We start from the raw sequence: 16,901 nt of genomic DNA on the forward strand, positions 1-16,901 counted from the left end.
TTTCTCTCATTCTTCCTTCCTTGAAAAATGCTGTTGACCCAGTGCGGGCACATCAACTCACATTAGTGGAATTGTTCCACCTCTTTCTTTCACCCATTCACGGCCTCCACAGTCTGGATCAGCACTCATGCGGAAAGGCGAGAGTGAGAAAAGCTTACAACGTGTTTCACATCGTGTTTTTCTTTGACTGACTTTCCATGAAACCCAACACAAATTCTCTCTTTTTTCTGTCTTTTCATAGATGGCAGCAATGGCAGCCTCATCCTCCTCCAGATCTTCGCACTCTCTTCCTTCGGGTTCCTCGCCGCTGCCACTGCGATCCACCTCCGTCGACGTCTCAATCGAACTATGAGAGACAAGAAACCCGTTCCTCGGCTCGTCTTGACCAAGTCCGGACGTGTCGATAAACTTGAAGATTTCTCCAGCTATGTAGGTAATTCGATCCGACCTCCTCGGTCCTCTGCTCGTTTTGAAAATTCGACCATCGGTTCTTTTCCTTTTTTAATGGTTTCGATTTAAGAAAGAGACTAGTTATCTTATGCTGATCGCTTCTACGAATCGTTTTCCTTTGTTGCAGCTAGACAATTAGGATTTGCAGGGGTGAACGAGTGTCCCCAGCTGGGCAAACTGGCATATGATTATCTGCGGAAAGTTAAGGGACATGAAGAGAACATTTATTCATTCTTCGCGAATGACCGGGATGCAGATGCTCTCTATACGAAGCTTTTAGATGAGCTGGATAGATGCATTCTTGGATACTTCGCATATCACTGGTCTCATGCTTCCCTCGTTATCACTCGGGTAGGAATTCCAGTGAGCAAATAAACTCTTCCAAATTCTGTAGTTTCAACTGTTTCTGCAGTTCTAACAGAATTTCTGTGACATACCCCTCTCTCTTCAGATTCTGGATGCGGGTTCGCACAAACAGAAAAAACTTAGAGATATTGTCATGGCAGCGACACGGTGAGAATCTTCTCTAATATGTAGCTACTCTTTCTCTTCCTTCTATAAAAAAATTCAAAGTAGGATGAAAATATGAATTTGATTAGGAAGCAACGGTTCGAGAAGGTGACAAAGGATCTGAAGGTCAAAAGATTGTTCTCCACTCTGGTGGAAGAGATGAAAGCAATAGGGAAATCCTCCCACGACGAATCTGAATGCACAGAGGTGATGGTACCAGCCGCGTTGAGCGAGCGGAGCCCCATGCTTCTGCTAATGGGTGGCGGAATGGGCGCCGGGAAGAGCACCGTCCTCAAGGACATCCTCAAGGAGTAAGTAGTAAGATCATCGTCTAAAGATAAACTTCTGCGATTGTGCACCTTGATTTTCATCAATAATGATTAACAAACGTGACTGCGTGGGTACAGTCCATTCTGGTCGGACGCAGCTGCAAATGCTGTTATAGTGGAGGCGGACGCATTCAAAGAGACAGACGTCATTTACAGAGCCCTCAGCTCCAGAGGCGAGCACCATGATATGCTCCAGACGGCAGAACTGGTACTCAAGCACGTTCGTTTTTCATCAATCCGCACAAATTGGCTTGCTGATTCTTCGACTCCCGGGTTTGTTAACCATTGAAGCAATAAACTCTAAACAGGTACACCAATCATCAACAGACGCAGCATCTTCTCTCCTCGTAACGGCACTGAACGAAGGGCGAGACGTGATCTTGGACTCGACCCTCTCATGGGAGCCTTTCGTCGAACAGACGATCGCAATGGCGAGGAACGTTCATCGCCAACGCTACCGCATGGGGATCGGATACAAAGTGTGCGAGGATGGAACTTTCGTCGAGAACTACTGGGAAAGGGTGGAAGAAAGCCCGGAAGAAGAAGAAGAAGAGAGGGTCAAGAACAAGAGGAAGCCTTACAGGATAGAACTCGTCGGAGTCGTCTGCGATGCTTACCTTGCGGTCGTGAGGGGCATCAGGTGATAATTTTTCGTGCTGTTGTTGTTATTGTGTAGGTAAATGGTGTCAATGAAGTGATTTGGTGATGCTTAGTCGATTGTTTAGGAAATTGCAGGAGGGCGATACTGATGGGCAGAGCTGTCAGGGTGAAGTCGCAGCTGAAATCGCATAAGAGCTTTGCCATGGCGTTCCCAGATTACTGTCTACTGGTTGATAATGCTAGGCTTTTCTGCACCAACAGCATGGGAGGCCCTCCGAAGGTTAGACTTTCTTTTTTCCACTTGCAGCCCTAGAAGCCTGAGGATCCATGCAATTGATTAACTCGATTATGCTTTGGCTTGAGAAAATTGGACGGAAAGACGGAAGCAATCAATTGCTGGTCGACCCCGATGAGATCGAGTGTTTGAAGAGAGTGAGCCTGTTGAACGAGGAAGCCTGCTCAGTCGAAGAACTCTACGGACAGGACGATCCCATGAACAGATCCGGCTCAATCTGGTTCGACGTTGTCCTGGCTTCTTCAAGAGCTGCCATCCAAGGGAAACTCAAGCTAGCCATCCAACGCACAGAAAATCAACTTCTAAGTCCACAATCCCAAAACCTGATTTCTACTCCCAGTTGAAATTCAAGATCAATCATTCCTCTTTTCTTCTCCCTTCTTTAAATTGAATGAACGGGGCGGGCACAATTGAGAACAAAATCGTTCTCCAACGAAGGAATATGGCTGACAAATTGTACATTCAGATAACTCTTAAACTGTGTCACCAAAGCCATGTCCCACCTGTAACTTTCTTGCAACAAGATTTCACTATCATAACGGATGGATCTAAAGCAAAATAGTTGCAGGAAATTTGATCTTCTAACTGACTATCCGGCCTCATTAGTTGCAGCTCCGCTTCTACGAGCATAAAATCCAATTCATCTAAATCGAAGTTGCTGCTTCAATAGGAGCTGTTATTTCAATGCAGCAGGAGAAATTATCAGGTAAATATCTTCTTAGCAATGCCTTGGTGAGCAAATCTCTTAATCTATCTTAGAGACTGTATAATCAACATTAGAGAAACTTGCAATTCCATATGGCTATGTGATTAAAATTCTACATACAGCCTTTTGAGGTGCCTACATAAAATAATCCGGGTTATACAAAGAAAGAGCTTGTCACTTTAACATAACCAAAGCTACTGTTCTTGTCATTTAACAATGGAATCTCTTCAACAAGTAGATTATGTTCTTTTTAATTACAGTATCAGTTAGTTTTGCTCCAACCAGCCTTATTTCAATCAACAAGTCTGCAGCATAGTTCCCCCTAAAAAAAAAACAAAAACAAAGTTTGTAACATAATTCCTTTGAGAAAGAAAATATACCACCTTCACTTCTTGCCACTTCTCTTCCCCAAAACAATGCCTCAATTGTCCCAAATACTTCCGGAGAGTCTTTTACCTCCTCAACACCATTTAAAAATTCTTGGACTCAAGCTCGATTTCCAATTTTAGGTTAGAGGTCTCGAACTCGAGTTCAAAGTATTTAAATCAAACCCAGCTCGAACATATGCAGGTTCGAGCTCGGCTCGACTTAAGCCACCCCTAATCACAATCTCCAATAGTAGATATATTCCTAAAAAAGACTATTAGCAGATATATTGATAAAAAAAGACTCAAAAGACTTTCTATCATCCCTTGGCGGAAAGAACACTCAAAGACACTTCCTTCATTGACATGACTCACATTATAAGTTTAAAACTGACTTTAAGGATGAACCTTAACGTTGCAACGCAGGAAGAGATGGCTACTGAAGAGAAAGAAGGTGACAGAGCAATTAAAAGTTTTTTTTTTATTTGACTAACTAATAAAGACTAAGTGGAATTCGAGGTACATATAAAACATTAGACAATGACATAATGTGATATGCAAAAAGCCAGAGCCATGAATTTGTGGCTATGAACCATCAGCTAAAGGAACAGACCTATTAGATTGGGGCTGAAATTTTGCAAGTAATAGCTATCTGATCAGCTGGTAAAGTGAAGGGCATCTCGTCTTTCTCTAGTATTTAATATCTTAGGCTTGTCTTTCTGGCCTATTTGCATTATACGTATTAATGAAATCCACATAAGTTAAAAAAAAATTAAATGCCCCTCAATCATTGACCCAAGAAATGGGAGAAGAAAATGGGAAGAGGCGCACATACCTATAAAGCTGACATAGTGCTGGAAGATGAAAGAAATTAGCTTTTAATTTTTTTGGAATGCCTGGAATTTCCTGAAGCTGAATTGCTTTTGCCGAATCTTGTTTTCCATGCACAGACCAACAGGCATCGATTGTATGACTTGTACTGCCACACTGTATACGATGTCTTTACTGACCAGCACCACCACGTCCCTCATTGTGTCCTCTTCCCCAAGCAAACCACCTCCGCTTATTTCCACCACCTCAACAGTGTTAACCTACATAGCCAAATTATCTGTTATCTAGACTAATGATTCAAATTAGATACTTTCTCCCATGATTTCTACCCTGGATGATGCAACATGTACAGAATAGATCCCAAGATGACCGACATAACTAAAACTCCATAAACAAAGACCTTCCCAAGAGTATTGAATGGTGAAATGGAGAGCTACTTAATGGAGGAAAAGATCACCAGTAAACCTATGGCTACAGAAAAGAAAGCAGAGAATTCCGTGTGTAAATTCATGGAAAGATAGCCTTAAAATACAAGAAAATATCCAAACAAAGCAGGCTATTACATTGAATCAACTCAAAGATCCATACAATCAAATAAATGATGTTAGAAGTTACTGTTTAATGCACATTCTCATGAGGCATGTATCTAATTCTCTAACTCCAATTTCTGGGTTAACTGATCCCAAACAGCATTGGCAGAATGTTGTATATCTTTCGCTATGATTAATAAATAAGAGAGAAGGGTGGCTGCTTGCAAGCATGGACCTAAAACAAAAAAACATAGTCAGCCCAATTTTTATGTTAAAGTAAAACTTGGCTAGTGACTTACTCCTGAACCAAGTCAGTACATCAAAACTTCTTGTGCAGACATTTTTGTATTACTAAAAGCAACCACTGCCAGACCATTTTTATATTGTATGCAGTACCAGAAAAGAATCACAGTACTGTCTGGTGCCGGCATTTCATCTTACTTCAGCGAGAGCCTCTCAAGCTACATTTTCACATTTACAGTGGCTACCCACAACATCCCTGTAGAGATTATTCTTCTGGTAATTAAGTCCCTACCTGTACACTAGCTACTTTGGCTACCTTACGTATTCTTTTTTCTAATTTTGTTGGTTCATATATCATTTACTCAGGAGCATCAAATCACATGACAAAACAACTCCAAAATAGATTGATACAGACTATATGATAAGTCATTTGGCTTGATCTTCAATATCATACTGTGAGGGATAAGCAGACTTGAAGCATCTTCTCCACCTTCAGCATCCAAATTATATGTCCCTAATATACTGATATATTAGTTCAAGTTAGGTCCAGGTCCATTCCAATGACAAACCAAAGTGTGTAAACTTCTTTCTATACAGTAAGCGTATGATCTTTCTAATCCTGGATCTAAGTGAAAATATTCAAACACTCCCCCATCGTATGTAAAGCCTTCTTTGTAACTGCCCCTCAAATATAAATCTCCTTTGTAACTCCTACACAGATAATTTTAAGTAGAGACCACATATACTAGCTCTTAGGGGTGCAGGATAAGGGGAAGTTCAACTGGGAGCCCCCCCAAGCAAGGCCGGGAAGAGGCGAAACAATACATGCAAATTCGACACAGGAACGAGTTTTGCTAACCCCAACCCGTGGAGTCTTACTACTATACTGCCCTTTTAACTTTATTTAAAAGGTTACTAAAGACAGTGTTAGAGGAAACAAAAATAGTTTTGCCAAAAACTAAATGACACTTAAAGTCTCCCCACTTAAAGCAATACATGAATAACATTTAAAAAAAAGAGAGAAAGATATACTTACTACAAATGAGGGTGTTTTAAAAAATCAAGGATGGGTGTTGTCACGAGGATGGGCCAGGGATGTTACCATGGGGATGGAGCAGGGATAGGGTGGGGGAGGTTAGGAATAGAGTGGAGAAATGATGAATTTCCAACCTTGTCAGAGTTACCATAGGGACAGGTTTCTGGTTTGGGCTTGTGATGCCAGGTCGGGGGATTTCAAATAACCCACACCGAACCAATCCATATACATCCTTACACACTCTATGATCATGTTCAAGTTAGATCCAGGTCCATCACAAAACTTTTCTTCAAACGATGGTTTGGCTTTTATTTCTTTGCAAAGATACAAGAATAGAAAAGGATTTAGCTACAACAGATGAGAAGGGCCTAGAGGCACTCTCTTTAGCCAAGACATCTGAGATATTATATGCAGCACAAAAAATACACTAACAAGGCTTTATAATTGCAGAAAGCAATTTTTTTGCCAAAAATTGTTTTACCAAAAAAGATTCTTGGTAAGAATTTTCAGGCAAAACATTTTCCTGAAAACATGAGGCACTAATAGTCCTACATATTTTTACTAGAAATACTTTTCCAACATTTCCATAAAAACAAAATCACTAACAAAACATTATAGTTATAGAAAATAATTTGTTTCAACTAAGTTTTCCAAGTACAAATTTTCTGCCTTAAAAGTGTTTTTCAGGAAATATGAGGCACTAATGGTCCTTGGAGATGTATTTTTACAAAAAATACATTCCCATCATTTCCTTAAAAAATGCAATAACAAGGTTATATAGTTGTAGAAAGTAATTTGTGTGCTACCATGATATAACTTGACTTCATCAAATATATAACCAGATTGTCATAGAGGAAGAACACTTTCCTTCATCCAGATGGATTACAATGGCTGAGTCACCTGTCACTAGGACTAGGGCTGAGAATTTCTCCTTTTACAGCCTTTCTTTTTGTTTTTTTAGCAGCTCTGCTTATATAGCTTCTAACCTTGGACTAATACCCTATTTCAGCTTCAGCATTATTGGCAGCACTAATGGGGCTGAAGAACGTCAGGAGAAAAGTACCTACGTGGTCCCGAACTGCCATCACAAAATGACTGACCACAATTAAGAGGTCTCTTTCCAAATAACAAATACAGGATCTTTCTAATCCTACATCTTTTTCTTCTAAAAATAAATGTCAGGATTCCAATCCTGAATCTTTTCTAAAGATGTCAACCAAGTGAGTTTACTGGTATACTAAACATCATAATCAACACCTTAACAAAACATGGCCAATTAAAATTCTCCTTCATCAATGACAGAATCTTATTTCTTAAATGCTCTCTGTTCCTTGTCAAACTTGAAACTTTTCTTGTGTCTCTCCTTCCATTTCAAGAAGTTCCAGCCTTGTAGGAACCATATCAAGCTTCAGTTGAACAGGAATTTATCTATAATCTGTATCTCACCTTAGCTTCATGGCTGAGACAATACGTACAAGAATTAAATGTTGTTTAGCTCGTGGTCCAGACCAAAGACAAACAAGTATCATTCTTATAATTTGATTGCCAGAGACATGCAGAAAGATGAACGAGCAATGAGGTATGAAACGGAGAAGTGGAAAGAGGCATTAACACTTTTTTAACACCATTTGATGTTTATATAAGCACCGAAATTATGCAGATAACTCAAAAATCAGTTAACCACAGACAACCTTCATTAAGAGATAAAAAGCCATGTTTGAGGAAAATCTTTCCAAGTCAAGTGCTCGTCTACTATCTCATAGCAAGTGAGCAGACAAACTTTCCCAATTCAATCTTTTGACAATAAAGGAAACAAATTTTAGACCTTGTGACTTGACACAGCATGCATTCATTTTCCCATTCATTTTCTCATTTTCCCAGTATAAAACAATGGCCAACAATCATGCAGGAAATTGTCGCACATCAAGATCAAGTAGCATTACTTCTTGTCTTTGTACTGATTGTCTAGTTTTGAATGAAAGCTTCTAACCAGTCCCTGATAATCTTTTAGAAAAAATATTTATTTTTTCAAATAACCAAAGAATCCATGCAAAAATCCATACGGGAAGAGAAGCTATGAACTATGTAAAAGTAGATCCAAATGAATTCCACTGCACCAAAGAGAAGAATCATTTTTCAAGGAACCTTGTACTCCTACTAAGGTCTGCAATCAATCTGGTCATATTGACTTTACTGATAAATGTTTGAATTTTCACGCTAGCCCTCTTACCACTTACAAACTTACTAGCATCTGTCCTTAACTGGTAAGAACGAGGAAAGAAAGTTCATGCAGAACATGCAAAAACGGAACTGGACCATGCAAGAATCATGTAAACCAGGGAAATTATCATGACAAAGTCCATGCAAAGCATAGAGGAACATATCAACCGCCTCTTAAGTTGCCTAGACTATTTCAATCTATTTTGAGAAAAACTTTCTACCAGTTTTTCATCCTCTTGGAGAAGAACTCTTGGACAATGATAAAATAGCAGCAGAACAATAAGTTGACAAAACAAACCCAAAGATGTCCAAAATGGCACACAAAGAATAACTGCTAACACGCACGACTACAATGCACGCGTCTACTAATAGGCTCATACGAAGATGAAATAAAAAATTTGGTGATAGATTATCAAATCATCAAAGGAAATATGTTGCTGATTTCAAGTCAGATACACTACATTACTACGGCAGCACAATAAGAAAAGGAAAGCAAGGTCATAATGTTCTGGAATCAAGAGGAGAGATTCTGGCCTCCTATTTCATACTCTCCATCAGCTGAAATCCAGGTTTTAAGGCATGGAATGTAGTTTTTCATGGCAGAATAAATATTGAAAGTGATTCCAGTAATCTCATTAGCTGGTGCTCAAGAAAGAAGGACCCTCCTTGACATCATTGGATTTGCTTTCATGAAAATCAAGATTTGGAGAAGAATATTATGTACTTGGACTCATATTCATCGAACAGTGAATAGTGTAGCTGATTTGTTAGCCATAGAGTAGACCATCCTCCGATCCCTCATTGTTAGGAGTCCCCCCTCCTTGATTGTATATGTTTTCCCACTTTGACTTCTGGCTTACTGAATACACCCTTCCACAAAAAAGTACTGCACTGTAATCATGGCTGACAACAACAGAAAGGGAAGACGAAAACAGATTCCTATGGACAATTCAAATACCTTCTATGAGACAAAAACACAACACGGTCATATTTCACATAATAAGTCAAAAGTGAAAGATAACCTGATGATATTGGATTGCAGAGGAAAGAAAATCAAGGCATTAGGAGACATTTCTGAAGCTACAAATACTCATGGTCACATATTAGCACCATAACCCTTCCATACCAATGTTATTCAACCCAACCTAAGCAATGACCTGGTGAAGTGACCAGGTCAAGATGAACCCACTTCAACCAGGTTCGACCAGTGGTTCAACCAGTGATGAGGTCATCAACATGATAAATTGATTTAAAAATTTTTAAGTAAAATGATTGGGGTCAGAGAAGCTCGACCCTTCACCCTTCAGTTTTGGTTGTAGGAGTGAGCAGAGGCCCCTCCCTCACAGACATTGAAGCAGAGAGGAGCAAGCAAGTACATCAGACATCAATGGCTCCTCCCTAGGGGTGTAAACCGCATGTAAATGGAACAGAATAAGCCATTCCATTTATGTATTACCTATTTGCTATGTGATATACCGTTACACAGAATATACTATTCCATATGCTATTTATTTACCTATTTATAGAATGGTAGAACAGGTAATTGGGTAAATAAATAGAATAATAACAAAAATTACTTAAATTTTTTATAAATTCACAAAAGTTATAAAAAATACATAATCCTATAAAAAGCATAAGAACAGTCTCATGTCTAATGCATGACAAAATCACTAAAAGAATATCACAAAATCCTTAAAAAATAACACTTGAATCATGTATTAAACATACATTAGCTCAAATAAAAAATATTATGAATTACTCATACATAATCGGGTAGTACGAAATAACCCTTACCTACTTTTATTCCATTTAATAAATAGTAAATAGGTAATCAGGCAAAATTAACAAATTTTATTCCGTTTTAATCAATGATAAATGGATAAGATTGACAACATAACTCTCCCCCTCTAAAGCTGCAGAAAACTGGGTCAGCCAATTCATCCATAAACCAATAAACATGGCCCAACCAATCTTGTTTTGACCATTCACAGGTCAGTGTTTCTGATCTAGCAAATGCATCAGTGTTTCTGATCTAGCAAATGCATCAAATTAGCTAGAATAATCTGGGTCTGACAATATTGTTACTTCCATAGAATAGAAAGATTTTTTTGAATGTTGATTACACATACACACACGACACAACATAGAATAAAAAACCTGAGACCTCACAGTAAAAAAACCCTATGTGACCATTGAGCCAAAGACCCTAGTCACTACATAGAATAGAAAGGTCACCACAGATGACATTTTAATAAAACCCCCAACGTGACCTTTGAGCCAAAGAACCTAGTCACAACATAGAATAGAAATATCACCACAGAGAACATTTTAATTACATATAGCTGGAGGTATGTCATTCCAAAAACATGTGTGAAAAATTAAATCACTTGTACAATTTGTGAAATTGGGTCCAAGGCCCATCCCAAAATAACTAGCCAACTTAGGAAACCTCTTTTCCAGCTAATAAACTCAAAAATTTTGTACTCAATAATCCATGTGGGACTATTCCTTAATACTTCCTCTCACGTGTAGACCCTCTTTTGTGGTTTTACAAGTAGATAATTTCGGAATAAGCAGTTTAGGTGGAAGCCTTTTTTTGTGGCTCTACAAGTGGATAGTTTAGGTGTAGGCCCTCTTTTGTGGCTCTACAAGTAGATAGTTTTTAGGTACAGGCCCACATATGAGTACCTGCTCTGATACGATGTGAAGATGGGTCTAATGCCCATCCCAAAATGACTAGCCAACTTAGGAAACCTCTTTTCCAACTAATAAACTCAAGATCTTTGTACTCAGTAATCCATGTGGGACTATTCCTTAACACAATTATCTAGTGTAACAAACTCTCAATAGCTGTAAATAGTATGGTGACAATTATTCCTTACCAAATAAGTATTGGTTAATTTTGATTGTATTCAATCAGCAAAAGTAATTCTAAATATTTGGTATAATTTGCCCTTGCAGTTGTAAAAATAGGATTTCCCAATCATCACTAACACACTCTAAAACCAACAACAGAAATACCCTCCAAATCATGACATTGCTCCACCTGGCTCCACACGAAGAAATAATTCTTCCACCTCAGCCATTCTGATTTTCGTGGAAACTGGCGCTTGATTGCTGCTATTGCAGGGCCCTCTCGCCCTCCAAAAATGACCATGTGGTCCCCCCTCCCCCCTCCCTTGGTCACTTCAAGGTTAACTTCAATGGCAGCGCTTTTGGTTGCCCTGAGCCCACCAACTTTGGCAGAGTAGTTCATGATGACAACAATAGCCTCCTCCTCTCCTTCTTCGGTCCTTTGGGTATCTCCGACTCCACCTCCGTTGGGCTGCTCCAGGGCCTCAAGATCTTCTAGGACCGATTCTCAGGTTCACTTATCATTGAAGGAGATTCCAAAGTTGTCATTGATTGGTACAATAAACTTTTGCCCCCCGTGTAAATAGTATGGTGACAATTATTCCTTACCAGATAAGTATTTGTTAATTTTGATCGTATTTAACCAACAACAGTAATTTTGAATACTTGCTATAATTTGCCCTTGCAATTATAAAAATAGGATTTTTCAATCATCACTAACACACTCTAAACTAGCAACAAAAATACCCTCCAAATCATGATATTGTTGGCCAGGTCTCCACCTGGCTCCTCATGAAGAAAGAATTCCTCCACCTCAACAATTCTGATTTCCGTGGAAACTGGCGCTTGATTGCTGCTATGGTAGGGCCCTCTCGCACTCTAAAAATGACCATGTGGTCCCCCACCCCTCCCTTGATCACTTCAAGGATAACATCAATAGCAATGATTTTGGTTGCCAGGGCCGCCGACTTTGGCGAAGTAATTCATGACAATAATGGCAGCCTCCTCCTCTCCTTCGCCGGTCCTTAGGGTATCTCCAACTCCACCTCTGCTAAACTTGTTGGGCTGTTCCAAGGCCACAAGATCCTCCGGGACCAATTCTCAAGTCCACTTATCATTGATGGAGATTCCAAAGTTGTCATTGATAGGTGCAATAAACTTATGCCACCTCTATAAATAGTATAGTGAGTCAGTGCCAATTATTCCTTACCAAATAAGTATTTGTTAATTTTGATTGTATTCAACCAGCAACAATAATTTTGAATACTTGCTATAGTTTGCCCTTGCAGTTGTAAAACTAGGATTACACTAACACACTCTAAACTAACAACATAAATACCCTCCAAATCATGACATTGCTGGCCAGGTCTCCACCTGGCTCCACATGAAGAAAGAATTCTTCCACCTCAGCTATTCTGATTTTCATGGAAACTGGCGCTTGATTGCTGCTATGACAGGGCCCTCTCGCCCTCCAAAAATGACCGTGTGGTCCCCCTGCCCCTCCCTTGGTCACTTCAAGGTTAACTTCAATGGCAGTGTTTTTGGTTGCCCTGGGCCCACCGGCTTTGGCGGAGTAATTCACGATGATAATGGTAGCCTCCTCCTCTCCTTCGCCAGTCCTTTCGGTATCTCCAACTCCACCACCGCTGAACTTGCTGGGCTGCTCTAGGGCCTCGAGATCTTCCAGGACCAATTCTCAGGTCCACTTATCATGGAAGGAGATTCCAAAGTTATCATTGATTGGTACAATAGACTTTTGCCCCCTATGGTGACAATTAATCCTTACTAAATAAGTATTTGTTAATTTTGATTGTATTCAACCAACAACAGTAATTTTGAATACTTGCTATAATTTGCCCTTGCAGTTGTAAAAATAGGATTTCTCAATCATCACTAACACACTCTAAACTAGCAACAAAAATACCCTCCAAATCATTGTTGGCCAAGTCTCCACTTGGCTCCTCACGAAGAAAGAATTCTTCCACCTCAGCAATTCTGATTTCCAGGGAAACTAGTGCTTGATTGCTGCTATGGTAGGGCCCTCTCGCCCTCCAAAAATGACCATGCGGTCCCCCCAGTTACGTCAAGGTTAACTTCGAAGGCAGTCCTTTTGGTTGCTCTAGGCCCACCGGCTTTGGCAGAGTAATTCACGACAATAACGGCAGCCTCCTCCTCTCCTTCGCCGGTCCTTCGGGCATCTCCGACTCCACCTCCACTAAACTTGTTGGGCTACTCCAGGGCCTCAAGATCCTCCGAGACCGATTCTCAAGTCCACTTATCATTGAAGGAGATTCCAAAGTTGTCATTGATAGGTGCAATAAACTTATGCCCCTCAGTAAAATAGTATGGTGACAATTACTCCTTACCAAATAAGTATTTGTTAATTTTGATTGTATTCAACCAGCAATAGTAATTCTGAATACTTGCTATAATTTGCCCTTGCAGTTGTAAAAATATGATTTCTCAATTATCACTAACACACTCTAAACTAGCAACAGAAATACGCTCCAAATCATGACATTGCTGGCCAAGTCTCCACCTGACTCCTCACAAAGAGAGAATTCCTCCACCTCAGCAATTCTGATTTCCGTGGACACTTGCTCTTGATTGCTGCTATGGCAGGGCCCTCTCGCCCTCCAAAAATAACCATGTGGTCCCCCCCCCCCCAACTGTCAACATGGACTCCTTCCCCTACCATGCTTGGGGTCAACAGTTTCATCGATTGAAAAAGCAAACCCAGCCTGGTCAACATGGTTTTGACCAATTTACACACGTCCCGGCGTTTCTGACTGCAAAAGCACCGACCACCCAGTCCAAGCAGGCATTGATGAGACACTTACATAAAATAGAAAAATCATCATATGAGAACATTTTAATTACAGACAACTGGAGGTATTTGATGCTGTAAGCTAGAGAGCAGTGACAATTATTCTTTACCAAACAAGGATTAGCTAATCTTGACTGTATCCAACCAGCAACAGTAATTGCAAATTCTTGTTCTCAATTGCCCTGTCAGTTGTAAAAATAGGTTTACCAATCATTACTAGCATGCTATAAAAAGTGGCAACAAAAATACCCTCCGAATCATGATCATTTGAGTAAAACCGCTTCGAATGAATACATCCCACGTTTATGGAGAGAAGAAGAATAACTGCATGCTAAGATCTAAAAACAATTCATGAGCTTCTCCTTGCTGCACCATTGTTACTTCCAATATGTCTAAATTCCTTATCTTGCATACTCCACATAATACGGCTACAACATGAAACCACCTTCCTCAGAGTTCTGCTGTAAGTTTATAACCATTTACAAGCCTCAATTGATTTTACCAACTCGAGATTTCCAAAAGATATCTTCTACGCAGTAGTCCTGCCTTACTTTTCTTTAGACCTAAACTTGTCCTCAAAAAATGATGAAACAAAATCTTTGCTTTGGTTCCACTGAAAACCACTTACTGATCAGTAATAGAACTTCAACAAGACGTGAGCCATTTTTTCTTATTCCAGAACAAAGAATCTGATTAGAACGTAACTTTTATTTTATCAAGAAAAATGCAACTTAGCCGTCAGAGATTCCCACAGATTTCCTTTACATATTTAGAGTACCTGCATGGAACCGAAGCAGCCCCAGCCCTAGCCTCTCCAACAGTAAAATCAACGACCCTACAGGAAAAAAAATTACATCAGCAATGAAGGATCTAACATAAACAAGAAAAAACTATAGATAAGCAATATGTTTAAAGGGAAATAGAGTAACTACACAGAAGCACAAGAACAACAATAACAACATCGAAGCAATTCAAAGAAAACATCTTGACGATATTTAAGTCTGTGTGGTAAAAGAAAAACAAATATTACTACATTATAGATGCATACAATGAACTTTTCACTCACTCTCCAAACTACGCATGATAAACTATATTGATAAATGATAACTAGTCACAAGCAATGGAAAGAAAAAGGATATATACGAAGTAACAGATAAGTTCTGAAGTAGAATCAGGAAGAGGTACGACAATGTCACCAAATCAATCACAGGCACGCAATGTCACCAAATCTAATCACAGGCACGCAATGCCACCCAAACAATCACAAATGCGGGAGCCTTCCGAATCAGTATGCATTACAGGAACATGTTAGTTGAGAGATCCGTCAAAAGTTGGGAGCAAACGACACGATATAAAGTATAATAACACAGAAATTTCAAAGTAAAAAAGAAAACGAGCAAAGCACGATCATGATCAAGCTTGCGCATCGAAACTTCAGCTATCACGGGAGTAAAAACTTGACAGTTCCAGAAATCAAACCAATCGCATTGATGATATTAAAACAATACTCTAGTATTAAACACTGATAACCAGAGATGTTTACGAAATTTGAAACGAGGGGATTAGCATTGCTAATGAACTTTTTCTCCTTCTCCATTACACCCTCGAGAGGATCATAACAAATACGAACAATCCCCATCACTAAGGAAAAAGAAAAAACTAAATCATAAATTCCCTACAAACAAAAGAAAATATTAAAAAGCAAAAAAGTTTTTTGTTTTACAAACTTTCTTCTTCCATCATCACCTTTCCCAGTACTGCCCTCCACACCAAGTAATTTACACAACCAGCGAATCCAAAGCCCAGTCTTTTAACTTCTTGTTTTCTTGGCTCCGCGTCTCTGGGTAGCAGATCTAGTTGACGCCTTGACACTCTTCGGCTTCTTCGCCGCAGGGGTTTTCTTCACGGCCGGCTTGGCTGGAGATGCTTTCTTTCCAGGAGAAGCCTTGGTGGAAGTCTTTGCTGCTTTGGTTGGTCTGGGCTTAGCTGCAATCTTCGGCTTCGGCTTAGCAACAGTTTTAGACTTGAGAGTCTTTGGCTTAGCAGTCGCCTTCGGTTTGGACGCAGGCTTCGGCTTCGCAGCCGCGGGTTTTGACTTCGCTGCAGCTGTCTTCGGTTTAGCAGCCTTCGCCTTTGCCACGGTTTTAGGCTTCGCAGCAGTTTTAGCCTTAGCAGATACAGCAGGTTTTGCCTTTGCAGCTGCCGGCTTCGTCTTGGCAGCAGTCTTCGGCTTAGCAGGTGCAGCGGGCTTGGGAGCGGAAGAGCGACCTGGAGGGAGCTTGAAAGAGTTCTTAACCTTCGTCAGCTTCCCAGCTGCAGCGAGCTTCTTCAAATGGAAGAGCAGAATCTTCTTGAAATTCGAAGGAAGATGATCCTTGTGCTTGTCCTCGATGAACTTCGTGATAGCATATTGACTCGATCCGGTGCGCTCTTTCAATGAAGTGATCGCCTCAGTGATCATCTGAAGTATCCAGTAGCAGGAAAGCGAGATTTAGATTTCAACACATTCACAATTGTAAAAGAGATCTAACTAAAAGTAGCCATCACCTACCTCGACATATGGAGGGTGGGACGGCGGAGACCTAGGCTTCTTCACTGCTGGAGCCTTCTTAGCTTTGGGCTCCTTGGTAGATTTCGCCTTCTTCGGCTTCGCTGTGGCCGTTGGCTTCTCTTCCACCGCATCAGCCGGCTTTGAATCAGCGGCAAGGTCTTGATTCTCCACAACTTCTTCGGTCGGCGCCATTAGACGAAAATAAATAGTGAAGAAAACTAGGGTTTCACGAGACGAGAGAAGCAACCAGAAACAAGGGCACGAGGCAGATAGAGAAAGAAAACGAGAGAGAGAGCGCTGCAGACTTCTCCGAGGAGGGAGCTTCGTTCGTGACGAGAGAAGAGAAGCATAAGCTGTTAAATACTCGACGGCGCAGAGGGGCAGGCTAAAACGACTGCGCTGATTGGTCAAGTGGCACTTCACTCGGATCTCCACCATTTTCATTTTAAATTTAAACCTTCCGATGAAAAGTTATCAACGGATAGAAATGTGCGAAATTGAGAGGTATGGATAAATGGGGGTTGAGAGGGTGGACTCTCATGAAATGAGTGTGCT

General features: G+C 40.3%; 2 protein-coding genes and 1 long non-coding RNA gene across 3 annotated transcripts; 1 reads left to right on the plus strand and 2 right to left on the minus strand.

Annotated features, from left to right (window-relative positions):
* Positions 1 to 201: 201 nt before the first annotated feature.
* On the plus strand, positions 202 to 2,937 carry LOC137935434 (calmodulin calcium-dependent NAD kinase-like; the record flags this gene model as incomplete). Its single annotated transcript, XM_068780087.1, has 8 exons — positions 202 to 433; positions 578 to 801; positions 902 to 963; positions 1,050 to 1,271; positions 1,368 to 1,497; positions 1,598 to 1,929; positions 2,025 to 2,169; positions 2,253 to 2,937. Coding segments are annotated over 8 exons (1,623 nt in total), but the record flags the coding sequence as incomplete, so codon positions are not given.
* Positions 2,938 to 2,954: 17 nt separating this feature from the next.
* On the minus strand, positions 2,955 to 14,632 carry LOC137934086 (uncharacterized). Its single transcript, XR_011109156.1, has 3 exons — positions 14,574 to 14,632; positions 4,091 to 4,346; positions 2,955 to 3,212 (listed from the first exon to the last, which is right to left on the minus strand). It is a non-coding gene; the product is annotated as an uncharacterized lncRNA (long non-coding RNA).
* A 627-nt stretch (positions 14,633 to 15,259) lies between these two features.
* On the minus strand, positions 15,260 to 16,664 carry LOC137934640 (histone H1-like). The gene is made up of 2 exons (XM_068779091.1): positions 16,347 to 16,664; positions 15,260 to 16,256 (listed from the first exon to the last, which is right to left on the minus strand). The coding sequence occupies exons 1-2, from the start codon at positions 16,536 to 16,538 to the stop codon at positions 15,606 to 15,608; spliced, it is 843 nt and encodes a 280-aa protein (XP_068635192.1). The 5' UTR covers positions 16,539 to 16,664; the 3' UTR covers positions 15,260 to 15,605.
* Positions 16,665 to 16,901: the final 237 nt, after the last annotated feature.

The sequence above is a fragment of the Aristolochia californica genome, unplaced genomic scaffold (genome assembly GCF_029961685.1).
Source record: "Aristolochia californica isolate CCGP_79_NKW_82.1479 unplaced genomic scaffold, dmAriCali1.0.hap1 SCAF_6, whole genome shotgun sequence".
Taxonomy (NCBI): Eukaryota; Viridiplantae; Streptophyta; class Magnoliopsida; order Piperales; family Aristolochiaceae; genus Aristolochia; species Aristolochia californica.